The sequence below is a fragment of the Pogona vitticeps genome, chromosome 12, assembly GCF_051106095.1.
Source record: "Pogona vitticeps strain Pit_001003342236 chromosome 12, PviZW2.1, whole genome shotgun sequence".
Taxonomy (NCBI): Eukaryota; Metazoa; Chordata; class Lepidosauria; order Squamata; family Agamidae; genus Pogona; species Pogona vitticeps.
The window spans coordinates 25,414,037-25,432,007 of record NC_135794.1 but is presented as its reverse complement, the minus strand read 5'-3'; the positions used below and the strand labels follow the sequence as shown (position 1 = coordinate 25,432,007).

General features: G+C 49.9%; 1 protein-coding gene across 6 annotated transcripts in view; it reads right to left on the bottom strand.

Moving 5' to 3' along the window:
* Positions 1–10,974, bottom strand: part of DMXL2 (Dmx like 2) — a 49,422-nt gene extending 38,448 nt beyond the window's left edge. For 3 of the 6 annotated variants that reach the window (XM_072982164.2, XM_072982168.2, XM_072982166.2), the window contains exons 1-5: positions 10,686–10,961; positions 3,773–3,895; positions 3,390–3,461; positions 2,646–2,724; positions 970–1,159 (exon numbers count right to left, since the gene is read on the bottom strand). In XM_072982164.2, coding sequence (XP_072838265.2) covers positions 970–1,159; positions 2,646–2,724; positions 3,390–3,461; positions 3,773–3,895; positions 10,686–10,772 — 551 coding nt within the window. In that variant the 5' untranslated portion in view covers positions 10,773–10,961. Of the gene's footprint in view, positions 1–969; positions 1,160–2,645; positions 2,725–3,389; positions 3,462–3,772; positions 3,896–10,685 lie in introns of all 6 variants that reach the window. The other 3 variants (XM_072982167.2, XM_072982169.2, XR_012081643.2) reach the window with 2 other exon arrangements.
* Between the last annotated feature and the right edge of the window lie 6,997 nt (positions 10,975–17,971).

Sequence of the window (17,971 nt, the reverse complement as noted above, 5' to 3'; positions counted from 1 at the left end):
AAATAGGTCAATGTGATTTAATTGCTGCCGGGCATTATGAAATGTTAACTAATGATGTTGTCAATCCAGGACTGGAAATAAATTGAGAGATTGCTCACGTCCTGATTTTGCTCGCTCTAAACCTCAGTTTTTAATTGAACACTTTAAAATAAACCATAGTGTGTTACAATGCTGGATGTCAAACTACAGTTTGTGTCTTCTACTTCCCTTCTTTGAAACCATAAGTGGAAAACAGTATCTAACTCTCTGGTTTTCAACTCTGGTTTGGAGGGCAAGCATAAACCACAGCTTGCCAACATGGCTATCACAGCAAACTATGGTTTGTGCTAAGCAGGAAGAAAATCACAGGGATGAGAGAGAAGGAAGAGGAAAAGCTAATCCTTGTTTTCCATCTTCTCATGTCTGGACCAGCCAGAATTTTGCTATATCCAGTCCTGTGTTTCCTGAGAACAAACACAGCCTACCGGGTGCCCTCCTCCTGTTTTGGACCACAACCCCCTCCATCGGTTCTAGACAGGCTGGTCAATTGGCAGACATTGCTACAGCTGCAGCCCAAAAACATTAAATAAAAGTACTCAGTCGGGTAGCCCTGCTCTATGAGAAGAACTCTTCATGGCTTGTGGAACAATGGGAATGTGGGGCTCAGTAAGCTTATATACCAGTGGTTCCCAACTAGTGTCCCCCAGATGTTCCTGAAGCCTTCGCCACTCGCTGTGCTGGGCAGGATTTCTAGGAGTTGTAGTCCAAGAACATCTGGGGAGCCGAGGCTGGGAACCACTGCTATATACACAAACACAAGGCTGTTATTACTCCACAGTGGACATCCCAACCACTTGCTCAAAACTCATGGTGAGGCCTGGATGGATTTTGTGGTGGACTCCACTCTGTGCAATGGTTTGAGGTTCACCAAAGCTACGAATGACCCAATTTTCTTCCCATCACGACTCCTCGCTCCAGCTTCCAACTTACTTGCACTGCCAGATGCATTTCCAGTCGCTGAGAACAGGATGGGCTTTATCCTCTTTGACATCCATGTCACTGTCACCTTCCTCCTCCTTCTCTCCCTCCTCCTCCTCCTCCTCCTTTTCTTCTTCTAGGACATCACTGGATGGAGGGGCCCACAGCTGCAAATAATCTGTTGCAGTCAGCAGCCGATTACCTGAAAGTAGCGTTTACATCAAGGAAAGCCAAAAAAATAAACAAACAAAAATTGAAGAATGAAGATAGTTTCACCTCATTCATAATCAAATGCAAATCTCATGTAGCCTTGGATGGGAAACACATGTGCAGAAATACTGGGGGCAATAATGCCACTAGACACATACAGTTATGCCCCGCTTAACAATTACCTCGCATTATGACGAATCAGCTTGCGATCGCAAAATGATCTTTTAAATGGGTTTTTTTAACTTTGTGAAGATCAGTTCCCTGCTTCGGGAACCGATTCTTCGCATTACGACGATCAAAACAGCTGGTCGTCGGGTTTTCAAAATGGCCACTGGGTGCTCAAAATGGCTCCCTGCTGTGCTTAGGGACGGGTTTCCCCGCTATACAGGCACCGAAAATGGCCGCTGTATGGAGGATCTTCGCTGGACAGTGAGTTTTTAGCCCACTGGAATGCATTAACCGGGTTTTAATGCGTTTCAATGGGTTTTTAATTTTCGCTTTACGACATTTTCGCTCTACAGCGATTTCGCTGGAACGAATTAATGTTGTTAAGTGAGGCACCACTGTATAACTGCAACCAGTTATATTTAAGACATAGCAAGAGCAGGGCCAGTGAATCATTCTCATTTTAGCAATGACCCATGGCATTGTGGCTCATATCTAAGTGTTAGTCTGAAGCAGCCTCAATGGGAACATCCTTAGCCAATGCTTCGGGACCTCCCCATCAGACTAACCATAACACGCTCTGTATGGGGCTGCCCTTGAAACGCGCTCAGAAGTTGACATCTAAGACAAAGTGGAACAGGCAGATCACAGTCTGGTGTGCGCTCTAGAAAGATCCTCTGAATACTCGTCTTGAATCGACCAGGTTTGACTCCCACTTGGCTTTCTAAGCTCCAGTCGCTGATTTGATCTGCAAAGGCCTTGCCAGCTTGGGACCACGATATCCGAGAGATTGCTTCCTTCTGTGCTCACCAAGAATCTAGAATCATCCCCACAGGTCCCACATCTGAAACCTCACACCCCAAGATGCTCACAAGATGGGGCCTTCTCTGTGGTGGCCTCCGGATTGTGGAGCACTGTGGTGGCCTCCGGATTGTGGAGCACCTTCCCACAAGGACTCAGGTTGGCTTCCTCTTTGATGAGCTTCTGGCAGGCAATCCAGGCTGTACTACGCTGCATAGATTTCACTTTGCACCAGTTCTTTTAAAGGTGAATCTTAGAGTGAGTGGTCTGTTTTCAAAGAATGCTGACTTAAAAGTTTAAAATGGCTGCACTCTTTCCTTGCCATGCACTATTTCTGGTGCCCTCCTGGGCTGAGAAGGGATAACAAAGGGATAATAAAGAAAGGATGAACCTATTTCCCTACAAAATCCCAACCCCAGCTGTACTTTGCTCCGACTTGCAGGAACCAAAGGTTTTCCCCTACAGAGTTATACCTATTGAGAACCGACTTAACCAACTCAAACTCACATTACCTTGAGGATCCCATGCTAAGTTGAAGGTCATAGAGCTGAGGAAAAACTGTCCTGTTTTCAGCCACTGACACTTCAGTTGCTGTAATGAAAATGCTGAGAATTAATTCTTTTAGAGACAAAAAGCAATATAAGGGACAAAATGTTATTCTTTTTTTTTTTTGGCACAAAGTCATTAACACATGCTTCACATTCTACTCCTTCCCACAAATTTATCTGACACGATTAAGCAGCAATGCTGCTGTTCAGTAGCATCTTTCAACAAGAACCATTGACACCCCCAGAATCTCCAAATTAAGCCGCTTTCCAAGTGGTACTCGCACTTCCTTAGTAGCTAATTCGTTACAGAGGAGGGGAAAATTAGCCGATGCCCCATAACTTTGTGAGGAAGGACAGAGTTAAAGAGCTGTAAAAGGGCAGAGGCTTTCCCCTTCAAAATTTACAACAAAATCCATAAAAAAAATCCCTGTCCCAGTGGAGAACTTTATGGCCAAACAAACTAAACTAAGCTGATTGTGCATAGAAATGCCACTCTACTCCAGTTCCCTGTCCTTCTAAAAAAAAAGAAAAAAAGAAAAAAAAAGAGGAAAAACAGCGCAAGCTGAGTTTGTGAATTCATCAGAAAAGGCATAGTGACGGTTCTGGGAACGACCACCAGAAAAGACTAAGACTAGCAATCCTGGTACCAAGACAAATACATAGAAATAGGGGAAAAATAATAACAATCCTGTAAAAAAAAATACTTACACAATTCCTCTTGTGAGAATTCACCCCAATGGGCTCAAAAATACACACTGCATTTCCATATGAGGCTGCAATCTGGAGAGAAGCGAGGGAACGAGACGTTGAACACGCCTTTTGAAACTGAACAGCAAACATTCGACTATTTATAGACACAAAATGCACATCCAATACAGATGATCATTTCCGACAGAAAGTAAATTCGTACAAACGCCATTTGACGGCTGAACCAATGGCGAGATTTCAAGGGGACGTGTTACACTCAGCCCCGCCCTTTACCCATTCAGGAGCAGATCGTGGCCAAACAGACAATACTTCCCCTGCAGTCCACTTTCTGTCTCCTTTTCCTGTCTCTTTCCCCCCACCCCCGAATCTCTGGGGCATCTTACCCGTCCTTGTTGTGAGCACTCCACGCAGCTGACCTGGATGTTCCCATGCTTAGCACCAGGAATTATTTGCACACATTCAAAATCGTCCGCCAGAATCACAATATCGCATCCCGAACCGTACGCCTGCAGGAAATTGGTCAAGAAAAAACAACAATGATCAAGCTTTTTTGGGGGGGGGGGAAATGGCTTTAGAAAAGCAACACCAATGCAAAAACGATACCCTGAACAAGCGCAGATTTCATTTTTAACACCATTCCTTCCCCAGAGGAGTCTCACGCTGAAGGTCCATCAGTTTTGGGAGGGCAGCCGCAGGGCCCGAAATGTGCAAAGCCTTTCCGCATGACACGGGGGGGGGGAGCTCGCTCAAGACCTCTGCTTCATCCAAAAGTCCAGACCAACACTCCTGCAATGCAGCCAGGGCCTGGCCTATGCAAAGACACTTGCTCTGCCTTCCCGGGGGAATAAAAAGGACCACCACCAGGTAGCTACACTTTCTAAACAAAACATTTTGTTTTTATTACACAAGGCTTCACACATTTTAGGCATGCGCTGGGATAAACTGAAGCTGCCACAACATGTGGCCTAGTAATGCACCTGGCGCTATTTCTAAAGCTGCCGTGAGGTCTAAGCATTTAGTCACACAGGCTTTGCCTTTGAAAAACCAATTTCCAGCACAATGACCTCTAATATTACAGAGGAAGACGAAATACATTCCAGACCCGTGGGGGGGGGGGAATCTTGGAAAGGTTCCCGAAATACAGACTGTCGTCTAAGCTCTGCTGTCTTTTGGAACCGCTCCGATGGCCGTCTGCTAGCTCTGCAGATTAAAACGCTTGACAGCCGCAAGAAGCAAGGAGGGAGCGTTAAGCGCCGCCCACACAAGGGAGTCTGGACCGCCTTCAGTCACGCTGCTTACTTGCAGGAGGCAACGAGCCGGAGTTCACAAGCAGCCGGCGGCAGCAGGAAGAATGACTTGCAGGATGGGTCATTCTTAAAACTACCTTATGCTTTGCAAAATCATGGTCTGATATAAAGTTGGCATTAAGAGCCCCCATTTGTCATCCCAGCCCTCCACTCCACCTCCAGCCATGACAAAGACTTAGTTGCATTTAGTAGGCAGCCTCCGAAGAAAGCCCCCCCCCCGAGACTCTCCCCCCATCAATAAAAAGGCTGGGCAGGGGGGCCTTTTCAGTCGCTGCAGGCATGCAATTTCTCTCTCTCTCTCTCTCTCTCTCTCTCTCTCTCTCTCTCTCACACACACACACACACACACCACACACACACACACACACACACACACACACACACACACACACTGCATTTCGTGCACAGCAAACAGGGGTGCGAAACACAGCCAACCACCATGCCGGCTGTGAGGAAAGTTCTAAAACCCATCCTGCGAGGAGGCCTTTCTTAGGTCCCACTTTAAAAACACAGTGGCCAAGTTTTCGGCACCACCGATTTCTCCACTGGTCTTTGGCCATCACAGACCTATATTTTGGGGGCTCCTGAAGCTTGAACTGTTACAGGTCCCCCTTCACAATCAGTAATGAGATCTGTGATCATCTTCAATGGGGTTGCTCCATAACAGATCGCCAAAATATGGGTGAAGGTCCCTTCTGGGCCCCTTCTAGGTTTCGGGGGCCTTCAGCTTCCTTTCTTTCTTAGGCGACCTCCCCCCCCCCCAGCTTTGGGGTACAAATAGCTGCCGGATGAGAGGCTTGAGGTTAAAGTCATGTGCCCTTTGGAGGCAATTCTACGAGGAAATGAGGAAGAGGTTGTGGTCCCTTCCATAGGGACTCCTCCGGCGCTAGGTTCCAGGAGTGTGATGATGGCAGCATTGGCCACCCCCTTTGAGGTTCTCATCTCTTTCTGCCATCCCTTGGCCTCAAGGACTGCTGGCCTTTGAAAGCCACCCCCACCCACCCCCAGGGAATCAGGGGCACATCCCAGTCCACGCCAGTGCGTCCATCCTTACTCTCGTCTCACCGTCGCTGTCGGGATCCTGTCAGACCCCGCTTCGGCCACGGCCTTTCCATAGCAGATCTCAAGAACCCAAACCAATGGGCCAGCCTTCATGGCATGACAGGTCCTTCACAAAACGACAAACTGGAAGGCTGGATGACAAACTCAGACCACAACACACTCGTCCTCAATTACGGCACTTTAAAGTTTGTCTGGGAGCAACAAGCCCTGGTTCACAAAACCTGCGAAACACGCCACTGGTGCAAAGGGGAAGAGAAGGTGCTGGATCTCGGCAGAAACAGAAGGTTCCGCACCGATCTGAGCTGCATAAATCTTTGCTTCTGTCCTACTCACAGGGGCAGAGGAGAAACTGCAAATCGACGTTTGTTTTCCCCTGAGAAGGCCCAGAGCATGGTGCCACTCTCAACAAGGAGACAGAACCAGTTTTGCCCAAATGGATAACACTTTAACACAAACAATGCTTTCCTGTGATGAATAACACAAATGGCACAAAATTACAACAGCTGACGCTTGGTTGTACTAATGCTAGCTTTTGGAATCAGAAGCAGGGGAGTGGGTACTTGTATCCTTTTACCCCATCAGCCAGTCCTTGCCTGCTTTCTCGTGTGCATCTGCTCTGCTCCTCAAAGGCAAAGCACACCAGTTTTGCACTGACACAGTCTGTGCAAAGTATGCTGGCCAACACAGGACAAACAAGTGCTTCTTCTTGTCCCACTTTTGCTTGGAGGTGAGGAATCCTGTAGGGCTTCAAATTTCCTCCCTGGAGTATCTCGCTGAGCTGAGAGAGCCCAAACGGACGCGCATTCTTCCTACTTACTACCACTGGACCAGCCCTTTCCAAAGAACTCAGAAAGTAGTTTACCAACCTAATGACGCAGCGACTGGAGCAAACGTTTCACGATTTTGGAGCCGTTCGGGGGCCATATAGAACTGAACCAGAGAAGGCTGCGTTATTCCAAGGGCAAATATAATTTACCTTGGCCCCTCATTCCAGCAAACCTCGGGAGTGACCGACCCACAACGCCAGTCTTTAAAAGCTGCCCCGGCATGCCATTCAACTCTTTTCTTTTGGCAACAATCAGACCCTGAGCTCCTTTCCAAGCGGCCCCCTTCACTGCACACGTTGGTGACACTTCTGCCTGGCAGAAACACACAGGCCAGGTTCACATGCCGTGGTCAAGCGGGCACCTGGCCAAACTTTGGCAGGGCACACAAGGATCTTTGGCGTGTCCGTCCCTGAACATGTCAGCCTTAACGGCGAAGACACAACCATGGCCTTCTGAGTGGGCCAGAATCTTAAGGACTCTGGCTTTGGATCATGTCTCGATGTGTCTGGAGGAAGAGGAGGTGGAGGGGGGGGGAAATCCAGACAAGCCAGATTACAAAATGCCTTTGTATAGAAAGCATTGATCCTGTTAACATCAAGCAAAATGGCCTGACTCATCTGCAGAGGATGATGCCACGGTTCGTCGGGTTCCCAACTGGTGTGTCTGTGTGAGAGTGTGGGTCTGGGGCCCCCCAGGAGGTACAAAGACCTTCCAAGGGGAGTCAGACGTTCGCCAGAGGAAGGAGCAGCAGCCGGAATGGCCAGATTCGGAAGCCCACCAGCATTTCCCAACGGATTTAAAGGCTGCCGGAGGTTCCCCAGGCGCTTCCGGTTCTGAGCGACACCTTGTTGGCAAGGGCTGAGCCACCGGTTGCTCTCCTGGATGAAAAGCTGCGGAAGACACCTGTCGCCTTCTGCGTAGGTGACAAGCCACAGTTGGCAGAAGACCAAACCGAAACACATTCTCCACACACCTTCTGCATGTCACCATCTGTGAGGCTCAGGTAGGCATCCATAATAATCAGAGGAAACCCACAAGGCAGCCGCTGCAAATCCTGTCACTTAACGGTCAGCTCCTCGTGAGCTTTAGTCCATACATGGCTGGAACTTTTAACCTACGTTTTAATTTGTTGGCTGTGCACCGTTTCCAAAGACCCAACGATATTTTTCTTATCACCTTGCACAAACGAGGAAAGGCTAGAGTTATAACAGAGCAGGAGCTCAGAAAACAATAAAGCATCCTGCTTGATCCTCGATATCTCCCGGTAGTTCTGGGAAGAACGAATGTCTGAAGCTCAGTAGATCTACTGCTAGACAACCATCACCGGTTTCCTATGTTGTTCATTTAGAGCCTTTTGTTTTGTCACATAAAAACCTAGCCAGTTTGGTAAGCCACGGTGCATCAGGACCCCACCTGCTCCGTGGTTTGGGCCTCTGGCTGAGGAACCAGAAGTTGAGAATTCGAGTCCCCCACCGGGCCTCCTTGTCAGGGCCAAGACGTGATGATTCACTGGACGCCCCCCCACACTTCCAGCTCTGCAGTTCTAAGATCCACTCGCATGCTCAGTTTTAGAGAAGGTGTCTTAGGTTCTTCAACTAGCTTTTCATTCAGATGGTCTGGGAACTGTAGGTGTGAGACGCTAGAACAATGAAAGTGGAGGCAACCCCTTCACCCGGAGACTTTAACACAAAGCTTGACCAGCGCTAACAGTTCAGATCATGAATGGTCCTTGAGCCGTGGCCATCTGCCCCATGCGGGCAGGAGAGAAGTTAAATGGTTACACGACAAAGTGTGGATCCTCAAAACTTGTTTTTCCAGCAGTTTTAGGGTGTGTGTGGTTTTTTTTTTTTTTTTTGGGTAGGGATCCCTTTTTTCCCCTGCCAGAAAAATCTGAGTTGCTGATTCACTGTGCACTATTTAATACCCTACAAACATCATTAAAAAAACCTGAGAGTCGACCTCTGGCCACATCTGCCTGACTTTCTGGGGGAGCTTCCAAAGGATCCCGCAACAAAAACCTGACTTCAGAGACACTAAAGTTTCACACTGGGCTTTAAATGCAGCGCCTTCAAGGCCACAGAAAAGCCGGTCCTCTCGGCCACCAGGCAGCTCCCTGGACTGGAATAAAAACAAAATAAGAGAAGCAAACAAACCCAGACCAAGCAAGGAGAAAGATTAGACTGTCAGAGGAAAGGAATCACAACAACAGGGGAAAAGACCTTGAGGTTTATTGTCATTTTTCAACCTGGGCTCCTGTAGACTATATAAAACAGCCCTCTCGCTCTCTCTCAGACAATGAATCTACACCTGTTGCTTTTTCTTTTTCCAATCCAGACTATATATATATATATAAAACATCACTGCCAAAACGTGATCTCAGAAATAATTTGTCTTTCTTTTGCTTTCACTCCTAATTTCCAGGCCTGGTTTTGTGCTATTAAGAACTGCCGCTAAGAAAATAGAGAAATACTGTACGCCCCCACAGCTACTTCCTTCTTTTTAGCCCGGAAATGCAGCCAAAAATGCAGAAAGTCTTCTCTACACTTAACGGTTTATAATGCAGGCAGATTATTAAGGCTAATTTTGACCAAAAATTGACTGAGGTCTGTATTATTGTGTCTGTAATATCCAGCATTTCTCTGCTTGTCTCCAAATGCCAGTCATTTTATAGCTAAACTATAGAACTAAAACCAACCCCCAAAACAAACAAAGAAGAAACATCACACATGTTTTTGTGAGTTTTCTCTCCTTTCCTTTATTTTTAGCACTGGGATTTTTTTTTTAATCAATGGGACACAATAATGGAGCTCCTCAATGACCAGAAAAGGACACTTCTAAGGAGAGGGAGAGAAGCATTCCCCCCTCCCCAAATCTTTCTCTCCCTTCAACATTTTGCCATTTGCTCCTTTAAATCAAATTTTAAAAGTACAAAGACCACTTTTTAAGGCAAGCCCCGGATGTCAAACCAAGGAATGAGAAGTAACTAGGATCAGTCACTGGCCCCTTCCTTTCTGCCAAGGGTATTATGACCAAGACAAGCATCCTGCCTTTTTTTTACCCGTCTCCTACCACAAGGCCTACCACAGTCACTGGTGTTTCATCCCAGAATATGCACAGTCCCCCTCCAACAAGCCATTGCTGTTCTCTTCAATGCATCTCAATCTACATGCTTCACACACACACACACACACACACACACACACACACACAGAGAGAGAGAGAGAGAGAGAGAGAGAGAGAGAGAGAGAGAGAGAGAGAGAGACAGAAAGCTGGAGTGATGCTTTTGAACCATCCAACCGCTCTTGACAGAGGCCTCTCCCGGAACCCCGAAAGGAAGCAGCGAGCCATTTAAAACATACACTGTATCGACACAATGTTTAAGGAAAACCACAACATGGAAACAGCGAATGTTGCCTTCTTTGGTGGGTCTGAAGGGCGGGGGACGGGAGGGGCGCCCAGAGCGTGGGGCTCAAAGACGCTGCTGGGATAATAGGGCCGTGTGTCTGTCCTTCTGTCCGTCGCCAAGCCAGGCGCCCTCCGCCTCCAGCTGCGAAAGCCCAACAACGCCCAGGAAGGTCCCGCACCCGCCCGGGGACGCCCGCCTGCCTCCGGGTTGCGGGCGCAGAGGGGGCCCTGCCTGTCTAGAGGCAGGCGGGCGCCCCCCCTCCCCGCGCGCAGAAAGAGACGAGAGACGCAGGTGGGGGTGGAAGGGGGGGCGCCGCAGGACCGACCAGGCGGGGCCCCCCCTTCTCCCCCCCGGGTCCCTTCAAGGGAAGGGCCTCCCCCCTCCCGCCCGCCCCCGCCCGGCGCGCCGCTGCATCCCGGGTGGCGCGGGGCGAGGGCCCGGCCGAGGCGCCCCCGGGGCTCCCCCTGGTCCCGGCCGCCCCCCCCCGCTGCCTTTCTTCCGAGGGAGGGCTGGGGCGGAGGGCAGGGGGGCCCGTTTTGGAGCCTCCAAGGCCCGCTTGGGCGACGGGCCCGGTGGCGCCTCACCTGGAGCCGAGAGGATGCGGGGACCGGGAGGATGATGCCGCCGCCGCTCAGGCCCTCCCTCCCCTTCCTCCCCTTCCTCCCCCCGCCCGAGCGCCCCTCTCCTCACCCACCGTGAAGGGGGCGCCGGCGACGCTCCCCACCGCGTAGCAGCTGTCGCCCGGGTTGACGGCCCCGGTGAGCACCTGGTGCGGATGCATCGCGGCCTGCCGGCGCTCCCTCTTGGCCGCCGCCGGGAGGAGGGCGCCCAGGCAGGCAGGCAGGCAGCGAGGGGACCCCCCCGGGGCCCCCCAGAAGGAGGGGGCGGGCAGCGGGAGCCTCGCCTCGCCTCGCCTCGCCTCCACTGCGGGCGCCCGGGCTCCGGGTCCTGGGGCGCCGCCGCCGCCGCCGCTGCTGCTGCCGCGCTCTCGGCTCAGGGAGGACGCGCGCGCTCCCGCTCGCTGGCTCGCTCTCCGGGCACGCGCGGCGCGGGGACCCGAGGCCAGCAGGAAAGGGGCCAGTGGGCATGCGCCTCGGCCCGGCGCGGAGTCGCGTGCGCGCCGCCGCGAAAGTGAAAGCGGAGGCATGTGAAGGGGCGGCGGCGAGCGCGCGCGTGTCCCCCCCCTTTTTTGCGCCCGAGCCGCGGGCAAGGGGGGGGGCTTTTTTCTTCTTGTTCTTCTTCTTCTTCTTTTTGCCAACGTGTGGATGGGCCTCGAGTGACACCTGCCGGGCCGCCCTTCCGTGTCCCGTCCCCCCCCCCGCCGCCCCCAACACGCCCCCGCGCCCCCCCCTCGCCCAGGTTGCCCGGCGTCATTCCCGGTGGCCCTCCTGGCTTTTCCCAAACACCGCCGCCCGAGAGGGGCCACCCCCCGCCGGGACCGAGCCCCCCCCCCCGCCCCAGGCCGCCCCTGGCGGGAATGGCGGGCCCGGAACCGCATCTCCCCTGCCAGGAGGACGAGAGGGAGGTCTGGGGAGACGATGAAAGGAGGAGTTCTTTGTGGAGACAGTTTAAATTGTATTTAAACAAACAAACAAGAAAAAGGTACAGAAAAACCTGCCGTCTTACAAGACGCTGCGCGATCTCCACTGATCGCCGGACCCCCCCCTTCTCCGCCCCCCTTCCCTTCCCCCCCCCCACTAGCTCCACGTTCGCCCCTCTCATCGTTCCCACCTCCCCATTTCACTCCAGCGATGCATGGCTTCTTCTCCCGGTGTAGACCTCTTCCCTCTCTGAAACACGTGCGCCAAAAAGGAGTTCCGTATTTGTTGGGAAACCATGACCTTCCATCCTTCCCCTTCTAATCTTTGTACAGTATCACAAGGTAGCTCATCATCAGTTGCCATATTCCACATGTCTCTATACCACTCCTCCCTACCACGTTGATTATCACTTTTATATATATATATATTTGCAGTTATTAACCTTGCCACTGTCACCATGAGGCTCATTAACTCATTTTCTTGTATTGAAGGCCTCAAGGATGACTGTTTCCTTGTTTCCCCCGATGAGAGGACAGCCGGAGCCAAAGCAGCACCATTTTCCTTTTGCTTAGGAGTGGGACTGTGGGCAATAATATGGGGTGGGGTGGGGTTTGCTTGCCTCTCCTCCGATTTGGACTCATGCACCATGAGTCACCGTCACTTTGGCCTGTCTGGCTTCTGTTAATGACGAGGATGTGCGTTTCATGTGGGTTGCTAGTTTTCCAGAGACGCCTTAACTCTGTTATTAAAAAAAGAAAAGAAAAGAAAATCAACGCCAAACTCCAGGGCCATATACTGTATATAAAACAATCCCCCTTGACCAACCAGTCTTTGGAAGGAAAGCCTGTTTTTACTCCAGACTGTAACAGACTCAAGCAGCCCCCTGGGTTAACCATTGCAAAGGTTGGCTTCTGTTGACAAGGGACTCTGTCTCCTGCTGAAAACCGGCGCCCCTCCCCCGTGTTTGGACAGGAGCAAAAATTAGGGAACCCATCAAGATAACAATCACGAGGTAAGGCTGAGTCAACAACCAGAGTGCCCGGCTGTGATCTTTAGAGGATCTGCTGTTCATTGCAAAAGAGAATGAAGTTCCCATGACTTTCCTTGAGTTCTGAGCCATTATTTTTAATGATAATTTAAAGCAAAGTTTGTGTCTTCTCCGTGCGCCGGCAATAATGCGCTTGTTGGAAAACACCACTCTTCCTTTCTTTTAACATTCCCAGTCTTTTCAGTTTTTGAAACCCATGGGCCGTTTTGCCTTGGGCACCCAGTCACTCGTCTCCCGGTGAGTTCCAGCACTTTCATCGGGTGCCGAGTATCTCTAATACATTCACAACAAATCTTTTGCCTCTCCTTTCCGGCAATCTAAGGTTTCTCTTTGCATTTCTGGGCATGTTGGAGACTCAGCCTCTCGGAAAATTGGTGAACAACAGCAGCAGGAGCAGCAGCAGCAGCCTTGTGTATGGCTCCTGAAAGGACAACGAGTTTTGCTTGGCCTTTTCTTGGGAAACTTGAATTAACCAATGGTTCTGTGGGGATATGTGTATATATATATATATATATATATAGAGAGAGAGAGGATAGGTATCCACACGTCTTGTGTCTGAAGAAGTGGATTTGAATCCATGGAAGCCCACATGGAAACAGATCTCTTAGGCTTCAAAATGCCACAATATTTTGCCTCCTCTTTCCCTTCCCCCTTTATTTTGGCCAACACACTGAGACAGACTAACACAGCTGCCCCCTTTGGAAATGGCCCTAGGATCTGGGTGAGAGGCTGCCCATAAAAAAATCAACACCTCCAAGCTCTGGAGGGTCACCCTCACTCACGGAAATGTGCTTCTTTGGGTCAAGGGAGCGGCGCAGACAAAGGTGTCCCCGGCTGAGATTAAAATCTTGGCAAGCCTATCTCGCCTTCGGTAAACATTGTTTTCCACTTAGTTAGCAAAAGTGCTCTTGATAATGAATTGCATCTCTCTCTCTCTCTCTCTTTCTTTCTCAATCTCTTTCTTGGCATTCAAGCATTCCATTTGCAAGGGAACCCAATGGATTGAGTCACCTCTTCCTGCCCACGCAGGGACAGCAAAGACTCTGGTGACAAGCCCAGTCTTCTCTTATCAAATGAAATTCCTGCATGTCGCTTATTCTCCTTCTTGAGCCAGCCACAAGGTAATCATCACAACTGAAGCAATGGGCAAGATCGCTCACCATTTGAAAAAATCTTGCGTTTCAGACAAGAGGTCCCTCGGAGACTGGAAGTCTTTCATCCTTGGACAACACATCCCAGAATCCCCTTGTGTAGCTAGAGGGTTCTGGGAGTTGTAATCCAGGCTCAGAATGTTTCCCAGCTCTGGGGTGTGTGTGTGTCAACATCTTTGACATGACCTTTCCAGCCAGTTTAAAAAATATTTCCTGAGCAACTGCCTTGACCCTGACAGAAGCAGCATGGTGTGGGTATGGAGGGTGAACATGGATGGTTAGGAGACATAGATGTGCAGAACCCAGAAACAGATAAGAGGGCCAGAGCCTGTTAGCCAGGCATCCACCTTAAGATCAAGGATCTCAAACGGGATTTACCCCTGGAGATGTTCTCTTTTGATTCAGGTTGCCCTGAAATACAGCCTTTCTGTCCCTTTACATCAGGAAACTTCCATTTACCAGCAGTAGGCCTCAGCTTCTGACCTTCCAAATGTTCTGGAGGTCATTTCCCAGGAACCCCAACCAGCCTGGTCGATGGAGTGTTGACGTCCAACACTAGCTCCTGGACCCAAAATTGAGACCTTCTGTCTGACTCAAAGGGGGGAAGAAAATGCTGCCATTGAACTTCAGCCCTTGTGGGCTGGGAGCTGTCCATGGTCCTGCAGCCTATCTGAGGAGGGTATTTCCGGCGCCCAGAGGGCCCAGTGGACTCTCAGGTCAGGAAAGCCACATCTCCTGCCATTTCGCCCTGCGTCTCAAGCACTGCAGAGCAGAAGGCCACCCACGGCATTCTCTCTCCGTTCAGAGAAGGAAGGGAGGCGGGTGGTGCCTGGCCCCAAGGGGGAAAGGCCTGTGGCAGGCGAAGGACCACTTTCTCCTTTCTCTGATGAGAATGTCCAAGGAATCCAGAGGTGTCAGAAGGAAAGTGACGGACTGGGTGCGGAAGAGGATTTTCAGGAAAAAAAACCTCCTGTCCTCTCAACTTTTAGCTGTGATGGGAGCATGCAGAGTGCCCAGCGTGGGACGCCCCGGCCCTGTTAACCCAGTGGCTAAAGAGCGGGGACGCATTCCCTGGGATGCTATAAAGCAAGTTACAACACCAGGGTTTGATGTGTTCTCTTTTCGGCTGTGTAAAATATAAATAGGTTCTGATCCACACATTTTTCTGGGAAATGCAAATCGGGCCGCTTAAAAACTCCCAAGACTTGCATTTAGGGTGTAGACACCCAATGCATGTCCTTTTTTCCTCGGCAAATGAGCCCAAAACTTTGCCCCCCCAAAAAGCAGGGGAAGAAACATTAACATTTCGCACATCATTTCTCGATGGATGGATCTGTTTGTCTCTTTGCTTGGGCTGTTTTGGGGTGGGAGGATTCCCCCCCCCCTTTTCAGATAAATGTAACTTGTAGGTGACTAATATCATTCTACTGTGGGGAGTTGCTGTCTACCTCATGGAAAGACAGGGATTTTCTGTCCTTAAGGAGCTAAAGCTGCGGCAAAGGTATATTTATAGCTCCGGCCCCTCCAGGAAACGAATGGCAACAGAAGATGTCTCCCTGCTGTCAGATCCTGACGACAGGATTTTGAAGCTCCTGGTTTCATGAGTAATTCCTTTCTAAAGCCAGGCTCCTCTGGAGGCTTTCAACGGCTTCCTGCTTGCTTTACAAATGGACATTTTGACCCAGGGATCTCCCCCATTAAAAAAATGATGACAATAACATGGATGCACCTACAATTTTGACCTCATGTATTCCCCCCCCCCCGGTTGAAAACAAGCCCTGCTATGTCTTTCTCTCCCTCAAAAGTGATGACAATTCTCACAAATTCTGACAACTCGTAACCCGCAGTGGATTTAGATTTGGGTATCTTGGTGTGTTTTTTTTTTAATTTTGGATTGAAACCTGCCACCAAATTAGATCTTCCTCATGTTTTATCTTCGTATCATGTTGGAATAAACCTATTTTAGGTTATGGTACAGTTATAGGACTGAAGGAGCAGATTGGGAGACATCCCCCTTCCCTCGCTCCGTGTTGAATTCTCATGCTCGCTGGTGGAGTGGGTTGAAGATTTTTTAAAAAATAATCAGGCATATTTGTTTGGAAAAGGCGGGGATGTCTTAGTGGTCCCTAAAGTCAAGAGGGTGTCGCTCGGACGTTTTCTAGGCCACCCGCAGAGGGACAGTAGGGGACAGTGGTTTGTGGCTCCGACTTGGGATGCAGAGACCGGGTGGGAGAGGCTTGGGTTCAAACTAAGTTCTCCTGCAGCTGGAGAGGGTGGTTGAAGGAGGGTGTTGATGGAAGGAGCGGCAGGAATCATTTTCCATTCCCTTTGCTGCAGTTGCTGCCACTATTTCTGCTTCTATGGCAGCAGAAATCCTGTTGAAATTCCATGCTAAAGCTTCTGCTGCCCCCTTGTGGACCAAGGTGAACATTGCAAGCAACTTTCTCCTGAATTTCTGCTTTTTTAGGGGTGATGCCAGAGTCCTCTCTCTCTCTCTCTCTCTCTCTCCACACACACACACACCTCTGCTGGTTCTTCTTCTACAACTTTGCTCTCCCTGTGAGTAAGGTGTTTTACAAGATGGTGAGTGGCCCAGTACACTGTTTTTTTTTTTTAAAAAAAAACCCTTTAAAAAAAGTCAGCACACCTCATAAAACGTAGATATCTGCTCCATATGTAAATCAAGGTGCTTTTTGGCTCTCTCCTGAGGTTGCCCTGTGAATTTCATAGGATGGATGGTGATGGGGGAAGCAGAGCCAGGATCCCTCTGGACCAGCCCTCAGTTTAGGGAGACCCATCTAAATCCCACCAAATCCTTATATCTTCCTTCCTTTTAAAAATAAACATGTGCCCCTGAGATACTCAAAGGGAGGAGGGTCATTAAATGCAAAAACAAAAACACGGAGGCTGGCAAATCTTAATTTTTGGAAGCATTTCTTTCTACTTTTGTGGCCAAATCTCCAGAACTGTAAAAAAACAGAAATCACAAGAACTGGATGAAGGACAGTAGCAGCTCCTTAATACAGGGCAGTCCAGTCTGTATCCAAGGTAAGTCCCCTTGTTTTGACTTGGGGTTACTCTCAGGTAAGTGTGCTTGACTCAGTAGCTAGAAATAAAAGAGGATTGATCCCCAGCACCTTAACAACCACTAGCAATTGGCTACATATGGGAAATTGTATAAGGTTTGCTGCCCACCAAATGTATAGCCTAATGAATGGTTCATTACTGGCATTCCATTATCACCAGAATGCCCATTATCCTTGTTATGCATACAGTAGGCATCAGTTCCCTTGGGTCCTTACTAGGAGATGGGCCTTCTTGTGATGTGCAGGAGCTGCTCCTTAAAGCTGAAAGCTTTTCTGATTTTCTGATGCTACCTTCTTCCAAGTCCACAAAGTTGGACCTGAATTGCCAATTAAAAAAATTAATGCTAGGTTCCCGTAGGTACCCTTGGCTCAGAACGAACGGCCTCCTTCCCCCACTAGATGGGCTATAAAATAATTGCCGTGACAATTCTCCTTGAAAAAAATCTAATGCGATGACATGGCGGGAGAGAAATGTAATTAAAATCCATCCATCGCCAAGAAGGGTCCTCGGGGAGAGGGTTCCGGATGGGGAGGCCTCGTTGTTTACCGCAGAGGAGAGCAATGGGGAAAGGCTGGTCTGTTATTCCCCCACCCACCCATCACAAGAACTTGTTCATCACAGCCAGTTGGCCGGGCGGTGGCGAAAAGGCCTGGTTTTTCCACCTGTTTTGCAGCTGGTTGGTCTGCTCTGTTGCTGCCTTGGAGGGGGCAGAAGGTCCTGGACCCCTGCTGTGTATGGACTGCCCACTCCAAACCCCCCCACCTCCGTTGACCTGGCCGGTGGTGGTCTTGCATTTATGGGGTGCCTTGGGGAGGAATGGACTACTTCCGTGAGGTTCTCCGGGTCATGGAAAACCAACACGAGGAATGACTGACCAAAAAATTAATTTGACATGGAGTGGTTTCCCTTGGTCACGCAAACGGTCTCTGCCTCAAAGGGGTGTTTGTGTCCCTTTTTGAGAAGCCAAGCAGGCGCACCACGAGAACAGACTGTCCGTTGCTTAGAAAAACACAGACACCTGCACCCCCACACCCCCAATTGCATCTCCTCCCCAGACGTCCAGATAACAAAGCAGCCACCGTGGATTGTTTGGAGCAGTCCAGACTATTTGCCTCATGGAGCCCTTGGGGTCTGTGACTCCCCCCCCCCATCC